At 33.6% G+C, this 12,135-nt stretch overlaps 1 protein-coding gene across 5 annotated transcripts in view; it reads right to left on the reverse strand.

The window, feature by feature from the left end:
- Positions 1 to 2,521: 2,521 nt before the first annotated feature.
- Positions 2,522 to 12,135, reverse strand: part of LOC136032829 (galactosylceramide sulfotransferase-like) — a 41,374-nt gene continuing 31,760 nt past the window's right edge. For all 5 annotated transcript variants that reach the window (XM_065713237.1, XM_065713236.1, XM_065713238.1 and 2 more), the window contains exon 4: positions 2,522 to 2,897. In XM_065713237.1, coding sequence (XP_065569309.1) covers positions 2,795 to 2,897 — 103 coding nt within the window. In that variant the 3' untranslated portion in view covers positions 2,522 to 2,794. The remainder of the gene's footprint in view (positions 2,898 to 12,135) is intronic.

Raw genomic sequence — 12,135 nt, forward strand, 5'->3', positions numbered from 1 at the left:
ACCTTGGAGGAGGATATCTCTATTGCAACTTCAATCCAGAGAGACTTCATTCAACTATCATTCCCCTAAAGTTTCAACTGAATGGAGTTACCCATTCTTCGGATATTGCAAGCATGCTTTTCCGAACACCAGGATTCACAAAATGACGTCTGATTGAGCTTGGAATCCCCTTCAACATTTTCTGAAAGCTTCAAGTCTTCTTGAGATATTGCTCACAATAGTTTAACAGGTTCGATGCCACTTATCTTTTATTTCAAGCCAAGATATTCTCTTTGTTGTTCACGCCAAGAGACTGTAAGTTAGATATATAGAAGTTTCGGACAAGGCAGTTCTAATAGTGTAATTTTTGTTTCGACCTGACACTGTTTTCAGTAGGGCTACTGTATTTCATAGCATGGAACGTGATCATTTCTTACTCAATCGCTAGCTACCGGTACAACCCGGATTACCTTAAGCTAATGTCAGATTACTTAGCGAGCTCTTATCAACTTAAGGAAAAATGTATAGGTGTATTCTGAGGACGAATGTTGGCGTTGTCTTATGGAGATCTATACTCTCTTAAAATATTTAAGATGGAGTGTATCTAGTTGCTTGAGATATTACAGGGAAGCTGCTAATGCACCACTTTGATAACACACCCGAAAATAGTGTGTTTTGATTCAGTTCAACAACACACTCACCATTCCTTGAAAGTTTTACTAGTATCCTTAGCATTAGCGATAATAGTTGTCATAGTAGCAGAAGTAATAGTAGCAGTTTTGGGAGTAGTGTTGGTGATACTAGTGCTAGTACTAGTACATTAGGAGTCATAGCTGTGGTAGCGCTCACATTGTGCCTTTTTGGTTTAGTCCAACATATCCTCCTCATATCTTGACATTTTCAACAAAATACTCTGCTATGTTTCTGTAATATTGCAGATGCGCCCCTTTGATAATATGCATGCACATCGAGTGTTTCGATTTAGCGCAATGCCCCCCTTAACAGTTCTTAAAACTTCATATTAATACTATTAGTCTTAGTGATAATGGCAGTAATGGCAGTAATGGCAACTAGAAGTATTGCTACTGCTTGTATTAATGCGTGCATAATGCCTTTTTTCGTGGGTCAATACATTCAATTCAACTGGATTCAATTTTTTTATTCACGAACAAAAACAAAGCAATTAAATTACTAATAACTGCAGTAAAAAAGATACAGAAAAGCCCTTGCGACAGGAGGGCTACTTACATTTTTTCAAACAAATAATTAACCAAACTGATAAAGAAAATTATACTGAATAAATATGAAATAAATAAATTACACAACCAAAATAAACTATAACAAATCTCTCGTCAACCATTCTATCATAATAATAATAATAGAAACAAAAATAATAATAAATAAATAAATATAAATATACTCCTTAACATGCCATGAAAAATTTCAACCTAAGACTCAGCCATTCTTGAAACACTGCTGATGGGCTTTTTTGACAGCCTGCATACGTATAATGTTTTTGATTTGATTCAACATTCCCATCGAAATTTCCTGAAAATTTCTCCTTAATATCCTTACCATAGCAGTAGTATTAACAGTAGCAGTAAAATTCATTATGCAATGAAAGTTTCAACTTAATTTTTTAAGCCGTTCTAGGGAAAAGCTGTTACGCCCTTTTAATGACCTTCTTTAACATTTTTTGTTTTGATTCCCTTCAACATCCTTCTAAAAATTATCCAAAACTTTCAGTGTAATAGCTTTAGCTTCAGTGGAACTACCAGTAGTAGTAGTAGTGGTCGTAGCAGTAGTAGCTCTAACAGTCTAACAGCAGCTGTAGCTAACAGCTGTAGCTCTAACAGCAGCTGTAGAAGCAGTGTAACAGTGCTAGTTGTAGCTGGTTCAAAACTTGGGCTGGTTCAAAATCCCCCTTAACATGGCCTGAAAGTTTCGCCTTAGGCTTAGTGGAAATAATATTCGGAACAGTAGTAGCAGCAGTCACAGTTGTAACATGCATATAGTGTCTTTTTTGAGGGTATCCCCCTCAGAGTACCTTGTAAGTCTTAACCAAACACTCTAAGTCACTCTTTAGGTACTATTTGAACTATCTTTTGACAACTCGCAGGCATATAGTTTGCTTTGATTTGGATGAAACTCAGCCTAAATATTCACTGAGAGTATCAAGTTAATTTCGTTACTCTCACTAGTAGCAGCAATTCTAGTAGCACTTACAGTAGTCTAGCAGAAGTAGTATCCACACAGTGTCTCTTGGTTAGCACAAAATACGCCTTAACAGACCCTGAAAGTTTCAACTTTATACACTAGTCGTTCCTGATATATTTCTGGTTTAGATACTAATTTTTGTTTTTATCTTTTATTGTCTATTGTTTTTTAGATAAAGGGACAGTTCTCCTCGCATATGGAACAATTTACGTTCATTATAGTCTTAAAATCACGCTTTCATTTCCTTTGAAAGCACCTTGAAGGTCCTTTGCTCCTTACAAGTCAACGACACAATTCTGACCCTGACACAATGGCAAACAGAAGAAATGGAAAAATATCTTTTATTTTTCAGCTTTAAAAAAGGAAAGAATGAGTAAAAAGTGCGCTTATAACTAAAGAAACATTCATGTGAGGTAGTTTGATGCGATAGGAATATGCAGCCTGCTCTCCTCTTTCAACTTCATTTATTCAGTAGTGGTTTCTTCTTCTCTTATAAGCTTTATTGACACGAGCATTTGTCAATATTTTTTTTACTTTTGTATGATATGTCACTGTAACAGTGCCATCTATAGTCAAACAATTGTCATGCAATACAATATTAAAATAAACGTTGGACTTCACCAGCATACTGCATAGCTTTTTGAACACGTCTGGATGTACCTAGTAGGTCGCCAAAGTAGAGATCACATAATAACCCATGTCTAAAATAAAAATTCATACATTAGAAGGCTCTATCGAAGCGATATTGTGATTTGACATAGCTTATCTACAATTCCATAGTAATTAGCGCTCTTTTTACCACGATAAAAAGCTTTTGTCTATGAGCAATTTTACGCAAGTAAAAAGAGTGAAAGGTTTTTCAGTAAATGTTCCTTTAATAGTAGTCCGTCGGTAAACTTAATTAATATTTCTGTGGACATATCTAAATTAAAGTTCTACAAATGGAGTAAGAATAAAAGAATATAAGCTCAAGTTTCCTCTCTTTTAACTTAAATCTGTTTTAACCTCTTTCTTTAGGTTAAACTCTCAGGCCAAATAGCTACTGCACCTTATGATAAGCTATTATGTAAACTACAAAAATATATGATGTCTCGTCGAAAATTATAATTTTTTAAACTAGAAGTTGGCAAAATATCTGAAAATTTAAAATAAATATTATTTTGTATTAATTTAGAACCTACTTAAAGCATAAAAAGAGAGATAGGGCTTATAAAACACAGTAAGATTACAGTTTTCTACGCAACCAGTTATATAGTGCCTATAGGAAGGTCCAAAAAATAAAAATTGCAATTGTTACAAATGATGATTCTATCGAACCATCTGAACTATCAAACGTGATAAAACCAATAGAACGGCCGGAACCAATTAAAATCATATTGTGTGAAAATCAACAACCTGGACAATTAAATGAAACGAGACAAACGGGCAGTTAAAATTTGTTGTCACACTTATGTGAAAAAGTGGGAAAATTCAAGATCTTTATGCAGACTGAAGTTTATTTTAAATTGCTTAAAGATCAAAAAACTGGTAATTACACAAGTATTTGCATATATTTTGACAAGGGTTTACAAAAATTCAAGAACCTTCAAAACAAAAAACGAGATCTTACGCTTATTGGGCATGCAATTTGTCCTTTACTATAGCCGGTATTGAATCCGTAACCTCCTGATCAAGAAGCACATTTTCATCTACTGTAGTATGACAAGGTATTTAATAATTTGATTTTTCCACAAAATTAACATCAAGAAAAGGCAGAAATATACTGCGGTTAGAAGATAAGCGACAATGAGATTTAGAAGGCTTTATACCATTAAAAGAAAGATAAGACCGAATAAACACCAGTGAGCTAAAAGGCTCAAATTGTCTGCGGTTAGAAGACAAGCTATAATTAAAATCCATACGTAGAAGCCTGCCATGTGCTGATTGACAGGGCCTAGTCAAGAAGTATACATACTGCTATATATATACATACACACACACATATATATATATATATATATATATATATATATATATATATATATATATATATATATATATATATATATATATATATATATATATATATATATATATATATATATATATATATATATATATATATATATATATATATATATATATATATATATATATATATGCATAGAATGTTTGTTTGTTTGTTATAAAAAATTTATATTTAAAAAAAAAACTAAGAAAAAGAAGACACCAGAAAAACTATATATAAAAAAAAAATTAAAAAACGCCAGGAAAAATAAAAACAACACCACAGAAATACAAAAAAAAAAACAGTAGAATAAACCGATTTTTCTTTTTTCTTAGTTTTGAATTTTAATTACTTCAGACAATTTGCCAATGCCCTTTGCTTTAGCTGTCCTAGTTTTGCATTACGGTCAAGATTGTAGATTTTCAATAGTTCAGGTGGCGGAACAAACACTCATTTTTCGGTAAAATTCTAGTGAATTGACATTTTGCTATCTCAGAAAGGGTTTAGGTTAGGAAAGTGAAACTTTCAGGGATGGGTCTACAGGCTAAAGTATGTACTGGGAAGGTATTTTAAAGTACCCACCTCCACCCCTTCTCCCTAAAGAGGGCCCTGGAATTTGTCTACATGACAGGTCTATATCTATTGAAATTTTGACAAAACAACATTTCACCTTAATTTTCAGTTACTAGTTGCTTCTGTCAGCCTTTACTTCTGAAAACACAATTCTTCTTATTTGAGTAGAATTTTGAGCCATATCAATGTTTTTTTTTCAAAATTTAGTAAATGTATTTGCATATCTTTAAAACCTTATAAAATGGAATTGAGCAAAGTTATGAAGCTGAAAACAATTTTATTATACTTCCATTAAGTAGAAGATCTGTCTTGCAAGGTTTCAATTTTATAATACACATATTTTTAAAGGTCATCAAAGGTCAGGGCCCTCTAGAGGGAGAAGGAGTGGAGGTAGGTACTTCAAAATACCTTCCCAGGACATACTGTAGCCTGTAGGCCCATCCCTGAAAGTTTCATTTTCCTAACCTAAACCCTTTCCAAGATTGCAAGAAGTCAATTAACTAGAATTTTACCCATTTTTCTTCCAACGAATTATTATTTATAACACTTGTAAATTTTTACATTTAAATTTTTATGAATTATCATTGATAACACTTATTTCATTTGATACTCGAACTTGTTGATTTCTACCTGTTGTGATTTTGATTTATTCGGGGTTTTCCTTTGAAAGTTCGAATGCTTCCAAAGAATCATCATTATAATTCTCATTGCTATCATTTTCAATTTTAACACGTTTTGATTCTCATTGTACCTGATCTTTTAACCCCTTTTTTCTTTCTTCTTCATTTTAGATTTGCATTACTTCAGACAATTTTCCAATGCATTTTGCTTTAGCTGCCCTTATGGGTCTAGCATCACATGACGGTCCAAATTGTAGATTTGTTAATTGTTCAGGTGGTGGGGCTAAAATTTCGGTAGATTTATAGCAGTTCAAATAACTGACTTACCAATAAAGTGAATATACCACTCGATGTCTTTTTTATGCTCTTTTCAAATATAATAATCGCTTCTACCATAAATTCAAATTTAAGCACTTTTTAACATAGCCTAACCCAACATAACCTAAACTAACCCTATTATAAATAACTTTGGCACTGAGAAAATGCAGTATTATTTTTTTGAAAACTATGGAAAAAGATAGCGCTGAGAAAACAGAGTATTATTTTGTGGAAAACGAGCGATTACTCATAATTTAATTGAAAATTCGTCATTTTTAAGAGCTGAGAAAGTGCTTAAATTTGAATTTGGGGTAGAAGCGATTATTATAATCGTTAAGAACGTAAAAAAAGGCATCGAGTGGCATATTCATTTTATTGGTAAGTCAGTTATATGAACTGTCATAATTTTTAGAAAATTCATCATTTTTAAGAGCTCAAAAAGTGCTTGAAATTTGAATTTACGGTAGAAGCGATTATTATACTCGAAAAGAGCATAAAAAAGGCGTCGATTCGGATATTCATTTTATTGGTAAGCCAGTTATATGAACTGCTATAATTTTACCAAAACAAAACAAATTATTATTTATAACACTTGTAAATATTCATTTTTTGGGTCTACCTTTAGATGCGTTGATCATACTGATATGTCTTCTTATACTTTATCTTTTCAAGCACATTTGATTATAGAAGCAAGCGTGACTTCTAACACCGATTGTGTACTAACCTTAAAACTTTTGGTTTTTATTTCTAAGGTTTTTGTATTGGTGTAATGCCTTGTTAAAATATATACAAATATTTTTTGCAATTACCAGTTTTTTGCTCTTTACGCAATTTAAGGCTTTTCACACTAAAGTCTTTTCAAAGATATTTGATTGTTAAAGCAGGTCCAATATCTAACAAAGATTTCTACTAAGCTTCAAACTTTTAATTTCCTTTCTTAAGGTTTTTGAGTTGTTGCAATCCCTTGTCAAAATATATACAAATATTTTTGCAATTCTTCAATTTTCAATTCCATTTGAATTCAAATTGAAAATTGAAATTGAAAATCTTCATTTTTTTCACACAAGTGTTACAACGTCATTGTATATAAATACAATGTATGTAAAAACAACATTGTGTAAAATACGTTGTATATAAAAATGATATCACTCACATAGATAATTTTTTTCTAAATTTAGGCTCTTCAGGAATTTTCTCAAACTTTTGACCTATCTAGAGAGTTTTTTAGGCCGGAATATCTCAAGATGCCAGTTTTCCCCAAAAAATATGGAGCCATTTCCGAGAAAAAAATAAATAAATACATACATACAAAATACATACACAATTATTGCCCACTTATAAAAATAGTATAAATGTATATGTATCCCCTTTCACCAGGGGTAATACTGCCACATATTGGCTTTAAACTGAAAGTGTATGTGTTTTCTAAGTAGAAAAAAGAGATTGTATCCCAATAGCTATTGGTTTCTTCTATATCAAATTACAAAACAACAGTTTTGACACAAACAAGAAAAAATGATATCAATTAACTACTGTTGAAATGTGAACTGGGTTAAAATTATAGAAAGCTAACTTTAAAACTTTCCAGATACTGAAACCATAATGCCATGCGGTGGAACATTAATACCAAAAAATAGATTATAATCAATTTTATAGACTACTAGCTGTTGGGGTGGCGCTTCGCGCCACCCCAACACCTAGTTGGTGGGGCGCTTCGCGCCCCCCAAGCCCCCCCACGCGCGTAAGTCGTTACGCGCCATTGTAGTTGTGTCCCTGTGTCCCACCTGTGAATATAGATAGATTTATATATGTGTTTCAAACTACGTAAAAATTACGAATATACAACATTTTTGGCTTTCCCACTACTGGGAGCTTTCCGTTTCCAATTGCCAGCAATTGATCTGAAAATGTTTGACCAGAGTCATCGTTTTGCAATCGGACACGCATATTTGTAGTTAATTTTAATATTTTTACGTGTGCCCATAAATTAGAATTTTTCAGTCAAGCATTCATTTCGTCTGCAGGAGTTAAACTAAGTAAAAATTGCGAATATACAACATTCTTGGCTTTCCCATTGTCTGTGCATATACAAAGCCGTATGATGACGTCATATGCAAACGCTCTTTTTACAAACAAACAAACAGGCATACACACAACTCGTTTTTATATAGATAGATAGATAGATAGATACAATACAAATTAACTGCGTAAAACTTGCGAATATACAACATTCTTCGCTGTCCAATTGTCGCTGCATATAAATAGATTGTCAGGTTTACCGACCCTCGAACATGCAACGTACAATTGTCCATGGGAAAAACAATCAGTATTAAGATCTATACCACATTTTTCTAATGATTGACCTTGAGCTTTGTTAATGGTGATTGCAAATGCTAATCGAATTGGGAATTGCAATCTTTTAAATTGAAAAGGCAGATCCGTTGGAATCATGGGAATGCAAGGAATAAGAACAGCCTCACCCTCAAAAGGCCCTGTCAAGATTGTGGCCTCTATTAGGTTTTTGCATTGTTTTTTTTACGGCAAGTCGCGTGCGATTGCAAAGCTTTGCTGGGTTTATATTTCTTAAAAGTATTATTGGTACGCCTATTTTTAGTTGTAGCACGTGTGGTGGAAACCCTGAAAGATCTATGGAATTTAAAAATTCAGATGGATAATTAACCGCTTCATTTGGTTCCAAAACTGTGTCGACTGACTTGTAAAGGACTGCCTGGTCTCGAATCTTGGTCAAAACAATATTGTTGATTTCATGGATGTCTATATTTTTGGGTGCGAGAATCGCTCTTTCACTTAGCCATTTACTATTTTTATAATTTTTTAGAATATTCGGAAATACTTTTTCAATCAATTCATTTTTGGACGTCACTAAATTACAGAAATCAGCAGGTAGTTGTATACTTCCTGAAATTGAGTCTATCGTATCATAAATGTCTTTTTGTTCCGACGTTAACTTGGAAATGTTATTTTGTACGTACGACAATAGATCACTCGTACTGTAACTTTGTTCACGATCCAATTCTACACATGTCGAAACAGCAGCGATACGGTTAGGTGAAGGAATTCCCAAATCCTGAAGAGGTTTGTTTGCCATACGTACGCACAAATCTTCTATAATAACTAAAGTGTAGTTATAAATTTCTGATGTAAAATCAAAAGTCATATCTGACGTCTCTAACTGTTTTCGATGGAGTATATCTTCGGACATTTTTGACTTATATTTTTCCCATAACTCTGTAGGAGCTGATGGAGAGCAAGTTGTTAAAATGATGCCAAACAATGCACGAATTTGACTTGGGGTTGACGTTTCGCACTAATGGGGAATATGGAACAACCCACTGGTTATCTACTTCGATGGTGGTACCGTTGCCATTGTAGGTTCTTCAGTCATTTTACAACTAGAAACTTCTCTTTCAACGGTCTTCTTACAATTAAAAATTTGTCTTTGAACGATATTCTTAAATACCTGTGTCCTGGTCGTCATTTATATTCCCTGTGTCCCGGTCGTCATTTGTGTCCCGGTATCCCAGTCTGTAATTTCTCTTTGAGTGTCCCGGTCGTTATTAATATTCCCTCTGGCCGGGTCGTCATTTGTGTCCCGGTCTGTAATTTCTCTTTGAGTGTTTTTTCTTTTTAGTATTTTTTAGTTTTTTACATTTTTTCTTTTTTCAGTTTTCTTTTTCTTCTTTATTTTTCAGCTTCACTATGAAATACATATCGCCGAACCTTTGTTTTTTTAACTAAAATCTGGTAGGTATTGATGACCTTATCCAAGTCAAAATCCCAAACCCAATCATCATCGCTATCATTTTCAGTTTGGATATGGTTTGACTCTCGCTGTCCAGGTGGATCTTCATCTAACTGCGCGGTTTTGCGTTCTTTAGCCTCAAGCCTGTTTCCTTGCTGTTCTTTTGATTCCTCGACACGCTTTCTTTTCTGACTTTCTCTATCAGCAGCAGGTTTTTTGGCATAGACTCTTTGAGCATCTTCATCGGCTTTTGCCATTGTAAGTTCATCAGTCATTTTAAACTTAAACATTAATAGATTTCTACGTGAACATATATGCCTTAAATATCTTTAATGACGTCACCGTCATAGCAAAAATTACGACAACTAACTTCATGACGTCAGCCGACACAGAAACATGACGTCACCTGATCCACAGACAGACAACTTAATTTTATATATATAGATTTATATGTAAAAACTTTATGACTACGTAATACTGCATACTTGCGCACCAGATACTAAGAGGGGAAAGGCAAGTGGATCACTCTGTGGGCTTCTCAAAGGCACCGAAAATCTCAAAAGTACAATTTTAGCACGAAGTTTTGATTTAATTTTTTTTCTCGAAAGGTCCATCAGTTTAAAGTTTAGGGTGCATTAATCTCCTAATAATAATCAGTTGGGAGAATTGTCTTTGATTTTGTCTGTTATATAAATGTTGTGTGTTACAAAAATTGTGAAGAAATTATATATTCCTACTTTTGCCTCATTACAAAAATATTGGAAACATTGTAAGAAAAAATCAGATTTGCGTGTTTACCCTTACGTCAATTACTTTCTACGACATCAATAAAAAATGGTCGTTTTATACAGTCTTTCTTAGACTGTATAATCTAAGAAATAATTATGATCATTTAAAATGTATATTCAGGACCTTAAACCATCAAGAAAGAAAAGAGTAGCGGCTATGATTGTCATAAAAAACCAGTGAGGCATCATTACTTTTGACCACCATTGCAAGGGTTTAATATCGCGCATCCAGTTTTCAGACAAGTTATTGAACGACCACATCCACCTACGTTGTTACAACATTGACAAAATCTCAGGGATCATCAAGCTCCACCAACTTCACTAAGTTGGATACACTTTGCGTCAGCCTGATTATTATCTCATTAAAAAAAATATTGCTTGCTTAGCCGATTAATAAATAGTAGGAGAACGATTAAAAAATTGGTAGAAGCTAGTTAAACTAAATCTGTAGCCAGCTGGAGAGTTTTATAAACTTGTACTAGGATGTAACAAATGTTGGTTGACGTTTGCCAAAGAATTGGCACAATACCCGTCATCGCGGGAGATCACCATTCAGGAGCTTTGTTTAAATTCCAAGTGAAGTGGATACTCCTGGTCCTGCTACAAGCACAAGTAAATAAGGATAGAAAATCTCGTCATGGATCAGGGCGGCAACTGTAACCACGTTTCATAAATTTAGCCGAAGGTCCATACCTCTGGGGGGAAAAAGAATCACATCGGTACTAAAAATACGAAAATTTGACTTTCAATGTTATACATGTTAAGAGATCTTCTAAGCTAAGGCTAAGCTAAATAGGCTATAATTAGGGGTTTCTGAAGAGAGCAATTTCATTGATTTGCTTTGGATTTGTTTTTGACGTCGGGTCGACTTTGGGGGACTGCCGCATTTCGAAATCCTCAAAAATATATTTTTTAGTCAAAAAATGTATGCGATAAACCCTGCATAATAGCTACATAATAGGTACTGTTTCCAAACTACCACTCCCTAAATTAATAACATATTAACACTTCCAAACAGGGATATATTTTTTCACTACAGCAGCTGCTACAACCAGATAGGAATTTTAAACCTTCACTCAAGGGTCTCAATGAAAGTGACTTCAATGGCGACCCCTAATTTCATCTCCTCTGTTGACCTCCTATGGTAACCCCCAAATGTTATACATGTTAAGAGATCTTCTAAGCTAAGGCTAAGCTAAATAAATTATAACTAGGGGTTTCCGACGAAAGCAATTTCATTGATTTGCTTTGGATTCGTTTTTGACGTCGGGTCGAGTTAGCAGGATTACGGCCGCATTTCGAAATTCTCTAAAATATGCTTTTTAGTCAAAAAATGTATACGATATTACCTTGCATAATAGCTGTGGCAATCAGATATGTGACCTGAGAAATTTACTGTGAAACCTGAATGTGAAGGAATTCGGCCTTTTGTCCTCGAGGCACTAATACGAATTGACATTAAGCATATGCCACTCAAGTTTAAAAGAACAGATGTTTTACGAGATAACTCTTCACTTAGAACAATTTAATAAAATTTGGGTAAAATTGTCAAACTTCTGTGTAAAGAGCCGAGGTTTTGTTGAATGACAGTCCTCATCATATACACGATAATTTTTGTTCTTCGAAAATTTTAGATTTGGTCTTTAAATTCGTCTAAACAATAGCTTAAATGAAGTAGATTCCTCCAAGAAAAATAATTTTGGAGGAATTGGTGGTTAGATAGTTCCCACAAAACCATTAAGAATGTAAAAAAAATAAAAATAATAATTCATTATGATATCTTGGCTTAAGCAAGTTTTAAGCTGTTAAGTTATTTGACCTTAGTTTCATTTCCTTTTTTGGAAGATTAAGTGCTTTCTTTCAATTTGTTCTTGTTCATTGGCATCTTCT

This window comes from Artemia franciscana, chromosome 11 (assembly GCF_032884065.1).
Source record: "Artemia franciscana chromosome 11, ASM3288406v1, whole genome shotgun sequence".
NCBI lineage: Eukaryota > Metazoa > Arthropoda > Branchiopoda > Anostraca > Artemiidae > Artemia > Artemia franciscana.